The sequence below is a fragment of the Mustelus asterias genome, chromosome 24 (assembly GCF_964213995.1).
Source record: "Mustelus asterias chromosome 24, sMusAst1.hap1.1, whole genome shotgun sequence".
Classification (NCBI taxonomy): domain Eukaryota; kingdom Metazoa; phylum Chordata; class Chondrichthyes; order Carcharhiniformes; family Triakidae; genus Mustelus; species Mustelus asterias.
Genome location: NC_135824.1, coordinates 58,302,844 through 58,318,643, shown reverse-complemented (window position 1 = coordinate 58,318,643; position 15,800 = coordinate 58,302,844). Strand labels below are relative to the sequence as shown.

General features: G+C 50.3%; 1 protein-coding gene across 1 annotated transcript in view; it reads left to right on the top strand.

Annotated features, from left to right (window-relative positions):
• The window catches only part of LOC144511112 (tetratricopeptide repeat protein 9B-like), a 29,024-nt gene extending 21,817 nt beyond the window's left edge, over positions 1-7,207 (top strand). Inside the window, exons 2-3 of the mRNA XM_078241088.1 lie at positions 2,127-2,309; positions 7,113-7,207. Of these exons, the coding sequence (XP_078097214.1) occupies positions 2,127-2,309; positions 7,113-7,207 (278 nt within the window). The remainder of the gene's footprint in view (positions 1-2,126; positions 2,310-7,112) is intronic.
• The last annotated feature ends 8,593 nt before the right edge of the window (positions 7,208-15,800 follow it).

The following is a 15,800-nucleotide window of genomic DNA, read 5'->3' as shown; positions in this document are numbered from 1 at the left end:
GCCATGCTAAATTGTCCCTTAGTGTCCAAAAATGTGCGGGTTAGGTGGATTGGCCGTACTAAATTGCCGCTTAGCGTCTGGGGGATTAGCAGGGTAAATATGTGGGGTTACAGGGATGCGGTCTGGGTGTGATTGTGGTTGGTGTAGACTCGATGGGCTGAATGGCCTCCTTCTGCACTGTAGGGATTCTATGATTCTATGACCACAATCCCACCCAGGCCCCATCCCCGCAACCCCACATATTTACCCTGCTAATCCCCCTGACACCTAAGGGGCAATTTAGCACGGCCCAATCCCCCTCAGGTGGGGGAAAGGACCGTCACGATAAATAACGATTCCGGCGATCGGAAATCTCCATCTCAAAACACCTCTCAAAAAACACGAGAACGGGATTCGGCGAAATGACAGAGGTGTGGGGCGAGGCGAGACAAAAGTGTGTGTTGCTGTGGAGACGGTGAGAGGAATTATTCCTTACGGAGTCGACTGAGTAAAGGAAATGTCAGAAAATAGACTGACTGAATGTAGACAATGATGTGAGGGGGGAGGTGGGGGGGGGGGACTGGGATTTCTGTTAAATCCTCAGCACTGGGTCCTGTCCAATATCCAGAAAAATAGAATTCAGCAAGCGTGTCTCGGTGAATCCAGATTTCTGACAACACACTGGGGAGGAGGAAGATTACTCACACACACACTGGCCCAGGCGCGTAGCACTGATAGATTTAAGGCAGAACCTCTCCTTCCAGGTCAGGCAGAGACTTGAGCACATTTCCCGCCTGACACGCCCGTTGCGCTGTGGAGGGAGTGCCGCACTGTTGGAGGCGCTACCTCTAGGATAGGACATGAAAGCAAGGCCTGTGTAAAAGATTCATTGAAGAACGGGGAGTTGTCTCTGGTGACCAAGCCAAGCAGGTGGGAGCAGGCACATTAGCAACATTTAAGAGGCATCCGGATGGGTACAGGTGGGAATAGAGGGATAGGGACCGAGTAAGGGCAGAAGGTTTTATTTTAGTTTAGTTAGGGCATCATGATCGGCACAGGCTTGGAGGGCCGAAGGGCCTGTTCCTGTGTTATATTTTCCTTTGTTCTTTGTTCAATCATCAGCCTGGGTGGCACAGTGGTTAGCGCTGCTGCCTCACAGCACCAGGGACCCGGGTTCGATTCCCAGCTTGGGGGGTCACTGTCTGTGCAGAGTTTGCACATTCTCCCCGTGTCTGCGTGGGTTTCCTCCAGGTGCCCCGGTTTCCTCCCACAGTCCAAAGATGCATGGGTTAGGTAGATTGGCCATGCTAAAATTGCCCCTTAGTGTCAGGGGGGTTAGCAGGGTAAATATGTGGTGTTACGGGGATAGGGCCTGGGTGGGATTGTGGTTGGTGCAAACTCGATGGGCCGAATGGCCTCCTTCTGCACTGTCGGAATACTGTTCTATGATTATTCTACAGAAACCATTGCAATAAAAGACCCGGTCTCTGATCGTTATCACCTTGTTTAATGTGAGATCTTGTCTGGCACATATTGGTTGCCGAGCTTCCTACATAATCTGATTTGATTTGATTTATTATTGTCACATGTATTAACATACAGTGAAAAGTATCGTTTCTTGCGCGGTGTACAGACAAAGCATACCGTTCATAGAGAAGGAAAGGAGAGAGTGCAGAATGTAGTGTTACGGTCATAGCTAGGGTGTAGAGAAAGATCAACTTAATGCAAGGTAGGTCCATTCAAAAGACTGACAGCAGCAGGGAAGAAGCTGTTCTTGAGTCGGTCGGTACTTGAGCTCAGACTTTTGTATCTTTTTCCCCGAAGGAAGAAGGTGGAAGAGAGAATGTCCGGGGTCCGGGGGAGGGGGTCACCATTGGCTGGACCAGAAGGTCTTGCCCTCTATCATTGGCACAATCCTACATCACCTAACCAATTATCTCCTGATGTCGCTCGGTGTCAGATCTTATTTGGTCACACCATTCCCATGAAGTCGTCACGTTAAAGGCGCTAGGTAAAGGCAGGGTTGTTGCTGTCGGAGGGGAGGGGTTGTGTGGGACTGAGAACCCTCCCTCCTACCTCGGTATGTCGATATAAGCTTCTCGCGATCTGACTCTCTCTCTCTCTCCCTCTCTCTCCCCCTCCTCCAGCATGCCTTCTACAGTCGGAGCTGGTGAACTACGAGAGGGTCAAAGATTACTGTTTGAAAATTCTTGCAAAGCACAAGGACAATTTCAAAGCCATGTACAGAGCAGGCATCGCCTTCTATCACCTGGGAGATTGTCAGAGCGCCCTGCAGTACTTAAAAGAAGCGAAAGATCAGGAGCCGACAGGTGAGGCTGCACAACAACTTACACCCAGACAACTCAGACCCGTCTGTGCGGAGTCTGCACGTTCTCCCCGTGTCTGCGTGGGTTTCGTCCGGGTGCTCCGGTTTCCTCCCACACTCCAAAGGATGAGCAGGTTTGGTGTATTGGCCATGCTAAATTGCCCCCTTAGTGTCCAAAGATGTGCAGGTTAGGTGGATTGGCCATGCTAAATTGCCCCTTAGTGTCCAAAGATGTGTAGTTTAGGTGGATTGGCCATGCTAAATTGCCTCTTAGTGTCCAAAGATGTGTAGTTTAGGTGGATTGGCCATGCTAAATTGCCTCTTAGTGTCCACATATGTGTAGTTTAGGTGGATTGGCTGTGCTAAATTGCCCCTTAGTGTCCAAAGATGTGTCGGTTAGATGGATTGGCCATGCTAAATTGCCTCTTAGTGTCCAAAGATGTGTAGTTTAGGTGGATTGGCCATGCTAAATTGCCCCTTAGTGTCCAAAGATGTGCAGGTTAGGTGGATTGGCCATGCTAAATTGCCTTTTAATGTCCAAAGATGTGTAGTTTAGGTGGATTGGCCGTGTTAAATTGCCCCTTAGTATCCAAAGCTGTGTAGTTTAGGTGGATTGGCCGTGCTAAATTGCCCCTTAGTGTCCAAAGATGTGCAGGTTAGGTGGATTGGCCATGCTAAATTGCCTCTTAGTGTCCAAAGATGTGTAGTTTAGGTGGATTGGCTGTGTTAAATTGCCTCTTAGTATCCAAAGCTGTGTAGTTTAGGTGGATTGGCCGTGCTAAATTGCCCCTTAGTGTCCAAAGATGTGTCGGTTAGGTGGATTGGCCATGCTAAATTTCTATCTTTTACTCTCATTCTGTGCCCAATCCATTACGCAAACCAGCCTCCCATCCATTGACTCTGTCTACACTTCCCGCTGCCTCAGCAACGCAGCCAGCGTAATTAAGGACCCCAAGCACCCCGGACATTCTCTCTTCCACCTTCTTCCGTCGGGAAAAAGATACAAAAGTCTGAGGTCACGTACCAACCGACTCAAGAACAGCTTCTTCCCTGCTGCCGTCAGACTTTTGAATGGACCTATCTTGCATTGAGTTGATCTTTCTCTACACCCCAGCTGTGACTGTAACACCACATTCTGCACCCTCTCCTTTCCTTCTCTATGAACAGTATGCTTTGTCTGTATAGCGCGCAAGAGACAATACTTTTCACTGTGTGTTAATATATGTGACAATAATAAATCAAATCAAATCAAAAAGATGTGCGGGTTAGGTGGATTGGCCAGGCTAAATTGCCCCTTAGTGTCAGGGGGACTAGTTAGGGTAAATGCATAGGATTATGGGGATAGGGTCTGGGTGGGATTGTGGTCGGTGCAGACTCGATGGGCCGAATGGCCGCCTCCTGCACTGTAGGGATTCTACGATTCTATGATTCATAGAGTGTGACTCCCCAATAGGGAGCTCCCTCCCTATTGGGCTGTATGCGGACGGGGTAATGATCAGTGCCATTCCACAAACATTCCCTCCGTGTTAATGTTCAGTAGATGTTATTGAGAGCATCTGGAATGTTATTGTCCTCCATTACATGGGACTTGGTGAAAGCTTGAAGACCAAAATCCATCTAACTCATCCTCTGGCCCTCTCTCTCTGAGGCAATCCCTCGGGATTGAAGGTGAGTCGCCTCCACTCTGGACCGATGGGCTCCAAGATGGCCGCTCCGTCCAGTGCGTGATCCCCAGACACTGCCGCCAGTGGGGGCAGGTGAAGGTTCAGGTGGAGGAGTTGTTTGGAAGTTTGTGCGCTCCCTCCCTCACCTCAACTTCACCTCCGCGCGTTCCCAATGAGGTCTCTGGATGAGTCCGGTGGACTTTTCCGAACGGACCTTCTCCATTTTGGACTGTCAGGAGTCAAGCTCTCCCACGGCAAAGCAGGGACCTTTGGCCTCTTCAGGGATGTTTGGGGGGGCGGGGGGGGGATCCCATTTCCCTCTCCTCCTGGGAGTCCCCTGCCATGACTGAGTCCCGAGGCGAACCATCACGTCAGGAATCTGGTGGCAAGGGATTCGATCGAGATGTCCCGGCCAGCGGAACGGAATTACTTCCTCAACGTTGGACGGGTTGGTTTGGGTAAGGACACAGAGGTGGGATTGCCATTCTGGTCACAGAATTTGGGAGGATCTTGTGAAAGCTGGTGGTGTTTCCCCAGTGCTTTGAGATGCCCTCTGTAAGTTGTCCAAGTCTTTGAGACTCAGTGGAACGTGGGGATCAGTGCTACCCAAGAAACCAGGGTTTTCGTCTTGGATTTGAGATCAATAAAACGAAGGAGATAGTCATCGACTTCAGGAAGTGTAAAGGAGAGCATGCCCCTGTCTACATCAAAGAGGATAAAGTAGAAATGGTCGAGAGCTTCAGGTTTCTAGTGCCCAGATCACCATCAACCTGTCCTGGTCCCCCCCATGCCGACACTATAGTTAAGAAAGCCCCACCAACGCCTCTACTTTCTCAGAAGACTAAGGAAATTTGGCATGTCAGCTACGACTCTCACCAACTTTTACAGATGCACCATAGAAAGCATTCTTTCTGGTTGTATCACAGCTTGGTATGGCTCCTGCTGTGCCCAAGACTGCAAGGAACTATAAAAGGTTGCGAATGTAGCCCAATCCATCACGCAAACCAGCCTCCCATCCATTGACTCTGTCTACACTTCTCGCTGCCTTGGAAAAGCAGCCGGCATAATCAAGGACCCCACACACCCCGAGCATTCTCTCTTCCACCTTCTTCCATTGGGAAAAAGGTGGCAGCGAGTAACTCACCTCCTGACTCCCCAAAGCCTGTCCACCATCTACAAGGCACAAGTCAGGAGTGTGATGGAATACTCCCCACTTGCCTGGATGGGTGCAGCTCCAACAACACTCAAGAAGCTCGACACCATCCAGGACAAAGCAGCCCCGCTTGATTGGCAGCACATCCACAAACACCCACTCCCTCCACCACCGACGCTCAGTAGCAGCAGTGTGTACCATCTACAAGATGCACTGCAGCAACTCACCAAAGATCCTTAGACAGCACCTTCCAAACCCACGGCCACTTCCATCTAGAAGGACAAGGGCAGCAGATACATGGGAACACCCCCACCTGCAAGTTCCCCTCCGATCCACTCACCATCCTGACTTGGAAATATATCGGCCGTTCTTTCGCAGTCGCTGGGTCAAAATCCTGGAATTCCCTCCCTAACGGCATTGTGGGTCAACCCACAGCATGTGGACTGCAGCGATTCAAGATGGCGGCTCACCACCACCTTCTCAAGGGGCAACTAGGGATGGGCAATAAATGCTGGCCCAGCCAGCGACGCCCATGTCCCACGAATGAATAAAAAAAAGACACAAAAGTCCAACCGATTCAAGAACAGCTTCTTCCCTGCTGCTGTCAGACTTTTGAATCCTCGCACTAAGTTGATCTTTCTCTACACCCTAGCTATGACTGTGACACTACATTCTGCACTCTCTCCTTTCCTTCTCTATGAACGGTATGCTTTATCTGTATAGGGCGCAAGAAACAATACTTTTCACTGTATGTTAATACATGGGACAATAATAAATCAAATCAAATCAATCAATCAATGCACTTCCTCAGTTGGCTGCTGGTTGTGTTGACACATTGGAGGCCACCCTGGCACTCGCATGGTACAATAATAATGGAATTATTGACCAATCGTGGCTATTCACCTCCACCAATTGAACTAGAACCGCCCCAGACACGAGGAGAGAACAACGTCCGGTGGTGGAGAGATTTGGAAACCATTGGCCCCGTGTCCTCTGTCCCTCCTGAGACACATACACACCACGCCTGGGCGACACGGCGGCACAGTGGGTTAGCACCGCTGCCTCACAGCTCCAGGGACCCGGGTTCGATTCCCGGCCTCGGGTCACTGTCTGTGCGAAGTTTGCACGTTCTCCCCGTGTCTGCGTGGGTTTCCGCCGGGTGCTCCGGTTTCCTCCCACACTCCAAAGATGCGCGGGTTAGGTTGACTGGCCGTGCTAAATTGCCCATTATTGTCCCGGGATGCGTAGGTTAGAGGGATTAGTGGAGCAAATGTACGGGGTTGTGGGGATAGGGCCCTGGGTGGGATTGTGGTCGGTGCAGACTCGATGGGCCGAATGGCCTCCTTCTGCGCTGTAGGGTTTCTATGCTTTCTTCCTGTGCCTCACATGACGCGTGTCCCAAAACATCGTCATTCTGAGGGAGGGAAGAAAAAATGAGTTTAAAAGAAACACAAAGGGAGATGAAAGTTGCATTAAGAGAAACAGTAAGTAGTTTCACAACAACAGGTTAAAGTCCAACAGGTTTATTTGGTAGCATGAGTTTTCGGAGCGCTGCCCCTTCATCAGGTGAGTGTTAAGAGAAACAGGGTGAGTGTAGATTTAGAAACTTAGAAACTTAGAAACCCTACAGCACAGAAAGAGGCCATTCGGCCCATCGAGTCTGCACCGACCACAATCCCACCCAGGCCCTACCCCCATATCCCTACATATTTACCCACTAATCCCTCTAACCTACGCATCCCAGGACACTAAGGGCAATTTTTAGCATGGCCAATCAACTTAACCCGCACATCTTTGGACTGTGGGAGGAAACCGGAGCACCCGGAGGAAACCCACGCAGACACGAGGAGAATGTGCAAACTCCAATATTAGCTGAGTTTCTGCATTAATTGTCTGGTGATAATCCCACTCGGCCATTGCCTTCCACTTTTCAGATTAGTTGCTGTGGATCTTTGCTGCATTGACTATTTTCCCTCCGTTTTTTCCTCAGACACAAACGTGTTCAGATACATCCAACTGACAGAGATTAAGATGAATCGATCCAATCAGAGGGAGCAAGAGGGTTCCAAGGAGATGATTGGTTAATAAGAAGGACATGTGCCCATGGACAAGTCCTCCTCCAGTGCAGAGCGGAGCTTAATGTTACCGAAAGCATCGATGTTTGGGTGTTATGTTCAGAGCCAACGGACAGATCTATGTTCCTGGGGAACGGTGGGGTGGTCTGAGGGTTACACGCAGAGATTATTAACCAGTGAATGAAGCAGGGCTTGCGGTTTTGATCAGAGACCTCTCCATCCTGGCAACGCAGCTGCATGTTATTGTCAAGGATCTCCCCAACCTCCCCCCCCCACCCCCCCACCCCCACCCCCAACCCCTGGGGGAGACGATTCCTTAAACTTGGATCCAGGAAGGTGGAGGACACTCTGTCCTGTAGGTTGTGGGTTCAAGTCCCGCTGTAGGGACCTCAGCCCAAAATCTAGGCCCGCGCTCCCGATTGCGGTACTGAGGGAGTGCCGCAGTGTCAGAGGTGCCGCGTTTCTGATGCGGTTCCAGATCGAAGCCCCTCTCGGGTGAGTGCGAAAGAACCCACTGCCGCCATTTTGAAGATGAGAAGGGGAAACCTTCCTGACTGATCTTTATCCCTCGCCCAACCTGAGGATGAACAGGTTATCTGATCATGATCTCATCGCTGTCTGTGGGATCTTGCTGTGCACAAATTGGCTGCTGCCTTTCCTACATTCCGATAGTGACTGTCCTTCAAAAGAAGAACGTCATTGGCTGTGAAGCGCTTTGCGGCCTTTATCAAAGACGCTATATAAATGCAAGCCTTTTTTCCCAGCCTAATCAAGACAGCCCTGCACCCCTCGGCGTTTCACCAGCAGATTGGGGGTGAAGTACAAAGTTCCCCATGCGATTGGCAGCTTCTCTGCATGTTCCGAATGCGTCGCTGCGCTCCCTCCGCATGCAGCAGCTCACCCATTGGCTGCGAGTCCCGAGATCCCTGGGAATGGGCCAAAATGGAGGCTGGTGCCCAATGGTGAAGACTCCTCATTTCAAAAACAAAGTCAACATGGATTTTTTCCACCCTCAACCTCACCCTCAACCCCTTAATCCCTAATCCTCACCCTTAACCCCTAACCCTCAACCCCTAACCCTCACCCTTAACTGCTAACCCTCAATACTTAACCCCTAACCCCTCACCTGTAATCCCTAACCCTTAACCCCAACCCTTAAATCTAACCCTCAACCTCTAACTCCTCATCCTTAACCCCAACCCTTAACCCCTAACCCTCAACACTTAACCCCCAACCTTCAATACGTAACCCCCAACCCTCACCCTTAAATCCTAACCCCTGACCCTTAACCCCAATCATCAACCCTTAACCCCTAACCCCTCACCCGTAACCCCTAACCCTTAACCCTTAATCCTTATCCCCTAACCCCAAACCCTCAACCCTCTCATTCTTAACCCCTAACCCTCGACCCCTAACCCTCAACCCCTAACTTTCAACACCTAACCCTTAGCCCCTAACCCTCAACCCTTAGCCCCTAACCCCTCACCCTTAATCTCTAACTCCTGGTCCTCAACACCTAACCCCTAATCCTTAACCTTTAGCCCTCAACTCCTAACTCTCAAACCTTAACTCCTAACCCCCATACTTCAACCCTTAACCCCAAGCCCCTAACCCTCAACCTCGACACCCCCTCCATCCCCCACCCCTCCCGAATCTCAAGCCGCTGACAATCTGACCGTTATTTTTGCAGCCTGTTTTCTCCCTCTATCCCGGAGCCTGTTCTATTCTCTATCCCGGAGCCTGTTCTATTCCGGCCAGTAGCAGGAAGAAGAAATCGGAGCGGGAAAAACAAACTTTAAAAAGCTGCGAATGGCAGGGTCTCCTGAAGCGACCAATTACCCTGGAAGGAGGGGCAAGGCGCCATTCCCTTGAAGCCGGCCCACCAATCAGCCGCTGATGATGCCCAGGGTTAAATGTCGGTGACGAGGGTCTCAGCCACCTGTCGGGGGAACAGCGGGGTCTCTGCGTCACTCCTGTGGCAGGGGGAGGCCCAACCACATTGAGTGCCCGTCAGGCATTTAAGCTGGCCAGCTTCGGGCTTTCCCTGGGATTGAGGACCCCAGCGCCAGAAAGAGCGCCCTCCCCCCTCAATGACCAATCAGAGGCCGGCACGGGAAATGGTCGGTAACAATGACCCCGCCCCCCCCCAGGGACAGTCCGATCACCAACACTGGCTTGAGTGAGGCAGGATGGGGGATGTGGGGAGGGGGTCACTGGAGGGCGGGGAGGAGGGGGGGATAGGAGCTTGGAGGCAAGGGTAGGAAAGTGGACTTTCAGCAAACACCCCCCCAAACCCCTCCCAAAATGCCAGGTCCCCTGATCGGGCAGAGTTTCTATGACTGAGGTCATGCCCTCCCTACGGCCAAAGGTGAACCCAACAGAGTTTGCTGGGTAACATTCAGATGATACGGGAGAGTCCGCATCCATTAATGAGCCTAAACGATAATCCATTGCAAGGGTGAGTTGTGGCCATCAGTCCTTTCCCCCAGCTCCAACTAAATCGCTGGCGACAGAATCCCACGCGATTTTGTGCGCCCGGCCGCCATGTTTCCCATCACCCTCGGAAAACAATCCCTAACATGTCCCGAAATAACCCCCCACCCCCACAACCCCGCTGAATGAAGGACAAAACAAAGGGACATGCTGTCAAAACTTTCCAGCTTGTACTCATCAGGCGGCAGGTCACCCAGAATGCCCACAGTGAAAAAAGAACAAAGAAAATCACAGCACAGGAACAGGCTCTTCGGCCCTCCAAGCCTGCACCGACCATGCTGCCCGACTGAACAAAAACCCTTCTGGGGACCATATCCCTCTGTTCCCATCCTATTCATGTATTTGTCCAGACGCCCCTTAAAAGTCACTATCGTATCCGCTTCCACTACCTCCCCCGGCAGCGAGTTCCAGGCACCCACCACCCTCTGTGTCAAAAACTTACCTCGTATATCTCCTTTAAACCTTGTTCCTCGCACCTTAAACCTATCCCCCCTAGTAATTGACTCTTCCACCCTGGGAAAAAGCTTCTGACTATCCACTCTGTCCATGCCCCTCATAACCTTGTAGACTTCTATCAGGTCGCCCCTCAACCTCCATCGTTCCAGTGAGGACAAACCAAGTTTCTTGGAAGGAATAACAATTCGCACTGCATGGGGAGAGAGTGCTGACTGGTTGGCCAGTGGACTCTGATTGGCACAGGCTTTGCCACGGAGGATGCAGCAGGGCACAGTTAACTGCTAAGCCTTGTTCAAAATTCAAATCAGGCAAGGCCATAGAAGGATAAGGGGAGGTCAAATTGAGGTATACAAGATGATAAAAGGTGTGGATAAAGTAGACGTGGAGCAGATGCTTCCTCTTGTGGGACATTCTCGGACGAGAGGTCATAGTCTGAGGATAAGGGGTCGCAAATCTAAAACAGAGTTGAGGAGAAACTACTTCTCCCAAAGGGTTGTGAATCTGTGGAATTCGCTGCCCCAAAGTGCGGTGGGTGCTGGGACAGTGAGTAAATTTAAGGAGGAGTTAGACAGATTTTTAATTGGGAATGGGGTTGAAGGGTTATGGGGAGAAGGCAGGAAAATGGGGATGAGGAACATATCAGCCGTGATCGAATGACGGAGTGGACTCGATGGGCCGAATGGCCTTATTCCGCTCCTATATCTTATGAAACCCGTGCTTGCAAAACTCAGAACGTACCGTCCAACCTTAGATATGGTTCCGTGCTGAAGCAGCACTTGCTAAACCATTCCGATTGTGCCAAGAATTCCAGCATGGCTTACTTACGTCTGCTGGAAGCCACAGATATTCACGCACAGAGCCCCTCTCCTGTTCGGGCATTGCACCCATTTCAACTGAACAAAAGCTTGGAGGACAGCCATTCCCTGGTTGATCCCTCATGGCACTGCCTTAGAACATAGAACAGTACAGCACAGGATCAGGCCCTTCGGCCCACAATGTTGTGCTGAACATGACTCCAAATTAAACTAATCCCTTGCTCCATACCCCTCTATCCCTTGCATATTCCTGTGCTTATCTAAAAGCCCCTTAAACGCCCCGATCGTATCTGCCTCCACCACCACCCCTGGCACCCATGTTCCAGACACCTACTGCTCTCTGTGTAAAGAAACTTACCCCTCACATCTTCTTTGAACTTTCCCCCTCTCACCTTAAGTGCGTGTCCCTAGTGTTAAACTAGTGGACAAAGATTCTGACTGTCAAACCTATCTCTGCCTCTCATCATTTTACGGACTTCTATCAGGTCTCCCCTCAGCCTCCGCCGCTCCAGAGAAAACAACCCGAGTTTGTCCAGCCGCTCCTTATAACTCAAACCCTCCAATCCAGGCAGCATCCTGGTAAACCTCTTCTACACCCTCTCCAAAGCCTCCACATCCTTCCTGTAATGTGGCGACCAGAACTGAACGCAAAGTGCGACCTAACCAAAGTTTTATAAAGCAACATGACACCCTGACCAATCAGAGTTGTGCTGCCTGGTTTGAACTTGAGCAATAATTTGGCAGTTAACTGTCCCCTGCTGCATTCTCCACGGCAATGCCTCCGCCAATCAGAGCCCGCTTGCCAACCAATCACCACTCTCTCATCAGGCATTGTGGTCCCCTTTGCTGTTGGCAATTTTGCAATCAGTTCTGATGAGTCCGAGTAGTAAAACTTTGGCAGCACGTTTCTCTTTTTTTTTAAGCAACATTCAAGTACCATGACGTACTTTTAAAGAGTTTAATAATTGATGTGTTTCACGGAAGCCAAGAGTTTGACATTTGGGAATTCAGACTCCCCCCCCCCCCCCCCCCCCCCCCCACTCCAACCTCCCACCCCCGCCAGCTCTTAATTTTAAAGAAAGTGGGCCATCTCGCCAAATGATGTCAGAGGTCAAATGATGCCGTAGGTCGAACAATGTCAAAGGTCAAGCGATGTCATAGGTCAAGTGGACAATGGGAGGTGAATGGTGAGTATCAACTCAACGCCGACATCACTGGATCTGTCAGTGTTGAGGGAAGGTGGACCAACAGGAGGCTGGCTGTGGATTGAAAGGTTTATATTCAGAATGGGACATCCGTAAGTGTTATACTTTTAATAAAGCATCCAAAATCTATCAGTACTGATGATTTTGCGTCGATAATTTAGCTTTGATTATTTTTTGAGCGACCCTCAGATGTGATTTAAAGTTTATTTATTAGTGTCACAAGTTGGCTTACATTAACACTGCAATGAAGTTATTGTGAAAATCTCCTAGTCGCCACACTCTGGCGCCTGTTCGGGTACACTGAGGGAGAATTTAGCACGGCCAATGCACCCGAACCAGCACGTCTTTCGGAGGAAACCGGAGCACCCGGAGGAAACCCACGCAGACACGGGGAGAAGGTGCAGACTCCACACAGACAGTGACCCGAGCCGGGAATCGAACCCGGGTCCCTGGCGCTGCGAGGCAGCAGTGTTAACCAATTGGTTGGGAGGATTTACTGTGAGAAACTTGCAGAGGTTAATCCACAACTGGGGTTTCCCGATCATGGAGCAGTTTCAACACAGGAGGCCATTCAGCCCCTTGTTACTGAAACCTCCTACAATCCCATTTCCCGTACAAATGTTTAGTTATTCTTATCATAGAATCCCACAGTGCAGATGGAGGCCATTCGGTCCATCAATCCTGTGCCAACAACAATCCCACCTAGGCCCTATCCCCATAGCCCCACATATTTACCCTGCTAATCCCCCCAACACGAAGGGGCAATTTAACACGGCCAATCCACCTAACCTTTACATCTTGAGACACTAAGAGGCAATTTAGCATGGCCAATTCACCTCACCTGGAACTCTTTGGACACTAAGGGGCAATTTACCATGGCCAATCCACCTAACCTACACATCTTTGGACACTAAGGGGCAATTTAGCCTGGCCAATCCACCTAACCTGCACATCTTTGTTCTTCCTCGGATGTTGGAGCTGAACTGATCTCAGTTACATCAAAACCAGCATCTGGGAAAAGGATTCTTCCAATTTCCCCCTGGTTCTTCCAGTGAGAATAATTTTTTATTCATTCGGGGGACATGGGTGTCGCTGGCTGGGTCCAGCATTTATTGCCCATCCCTAGTTGCCCCTTGAGAAGGTGGTGGTGAGCCGCCTTCTTGAATCGCTGCAGTCCATGTTCTGTGGGTTGACCCACAATGCCGTTAGGGAGGGAATTCCAGGATTTTGACCCAGCGACTATGAAGGAACGGCCGATATATTTCCAAGTCAGGATGGTGAGTGGATTGGAGGGGAACTTGCAGGTGGTGGTGTTCCCATGTGTCTTTTTCCAATATTTTTCTTTTAATTCCCTGATAGGATGGGGGCATCGCTGGCTGGGCCCACATTTATTACCCATCCCTAATTGCCCCTGAGTGTCTTGCTCGGCCATTTCAGAGGGCAGTTGAGAGTCAACCACATTGCTGTGGCTCTGGAGTCACATGTAGGCCAGACCGGGTAAGGACGGCAGATTTCCTTCCCGAAAGGGACGTTAGTGAACCAGATGGGTTTTCTGACAATGGTTTCATGGTCATCAGTAGATTGTTAATTCCAGAGATTTTTTATTGAATTTAAATTCCACCATCTGCCGTGGCGGGATTCGAACCTGGGTTCCCAGAACATTAACCCTGGATCTCTGGATCATTAGCACAGCTAGCCCAGTGACAAAACCACTGCGCCACCGTCTCCTGGCAATGTGGCTGCTGTTGGAACTTTCTGGAATTCTGGGAGAGGGCATATGTTTACTGAAGCGTGTTTGAATTTTAGCCTGGACCCAACTCAGACCCGTCCCTGCCCTAAGGGTTGAAAATGGCGCCACATAGAGGTTCTCCCCAAGGCCTGCTGGACTAAGAGAACATGGGCTTAATCTTCACAGAAAACGCTGGAAAATCTCAGCAGGTCTGGCAGCATCTGTAAGGAGAGAAAAGGGCTGAGGTTTCGAGTCCAGGTGACCCTTTGTCAAAGACCCTTTGTCCAGTTGATGCTTTGACAAAGGGTCATCTGGACTCGAAACGTCAGCTCTTTCCTCTCCTTACAGGTGCTGCCAGACCTGCTGAGATTTTCCAGCATTTTCGTTTTGGTTTCAGATTCCTTTATTAATCGAGGCATAGATTACAAAAGCAGGAGTTGTGTAGAACTTTGATGAGGCCACAGCTGGAGCACTGTGTGCAGTTCTGGTCGCCACATTATAGGAACCTGTCTCGGGGGCAGGGGATTCATATGGTGTTCGTGGAAGTGGAAATGACTAGGGTTGGGAAGCATTTTCCGATCGGGGCCATTGTGATCTCCTGGACTCGTTTCGATCGCCTCAGGGGGTCGGAGAGGAATTTCCCAGATTTTTTTTTCCCCATATTGGCCCTGGGGTTTTTCACTCTGGGTTTTCGCCTCTCCCTGGAGATCACATGGTCTGGAATGGGGGGGTGGGGGTAAGTTAATAGGTTGTGATGAACGAAGCATCGTAGCTGTGAGGGACAGCTCGGTGGATGGGATATTGGTGTGTAGATAGGCTGGAAAATTGGGTGGGGATCCTGGATTCGGGATTCAATCCTGGACCGGGGAGCGGCGCGGGCTTGGAGGGCCGAAGGGCCTGTTCCTGTGCTGTATTGTTCTTTGCTCTTTGTTCTTTGTTCTTTGAAGGATGTGATTGCACTGGAGGGGGTGCAGAGGAGATTCACCAGGATGCTGCCTGGGATGGAACATTTAAGTTATAAAGAGAGATTGGATAGGCTTGGGTTGTTTTCTCTGGAGCAGAGAAGACTGAGGGGCGACTTGATTGAGGTGTAAAGGATTATGAGGGGCTTGGACAGGGTGGATAGGGAGCAGCTGTTCCCCTTAGTTCAAGGGTCAGTCACGAGGGGACACAAGTTAAAAGTGAGGGGTGGGAGGTTTAGGGGGGATTTGAGGAAAATCTTTGTTACCCCAGAGGGTGGTGAGGGTCTGGAATGCGCTGCCTGGGAGGGTGGTGGAGGCGGGATGCCTCACATCCTTTAAAAAGTACCTGGATGAGTACTTGGCGCATCATAACATTCAGGGCTATGGGCCCAGTGCTGGCAAGTGGGATTAGGTGGGCAGGTTGGGGCCTTTCATGCGTCGGTGCAGACTCGATGGGCCGAAGGGCCTCTTCTGCACTGTAGTATTCTGTAATTGTGTGATTCTCTGTGGTTCCGGCATCTGTAGTAATTTGCTTTTATCCAGTGGGTTCGATCTTGTCCCGCAGTCGCTGCCAGCAAGGACGGGGAATTTGGCGCTCAGCCAATTCTCCGTTCACTGCAGCGGGACTGGAGAATCCCACTGGAACAAACAGAAAATTCCTCCCTCCACCGCCCCCCCAAATATATCGGCTTTCTAAAAACCTTGCGGATCAGAATTTTTTATTAAATGATAACTATTGAAGCTGATTAGACTTAGTCGCAGGGAAGGCATTAGGAGTGTTGTTTACCATAAAGACGGTCACCATGGTAACGGTGCATCTGCCCGAGGTAATTTGGGAATCTTCTGTCATGAATTTGAATCAGGGCAAAAAATAAATGAATCCTAAATTAGAGGAGGGAAGGTGGAAAATGTTAACGATGTAACTGTCCGATATGTCATCGCT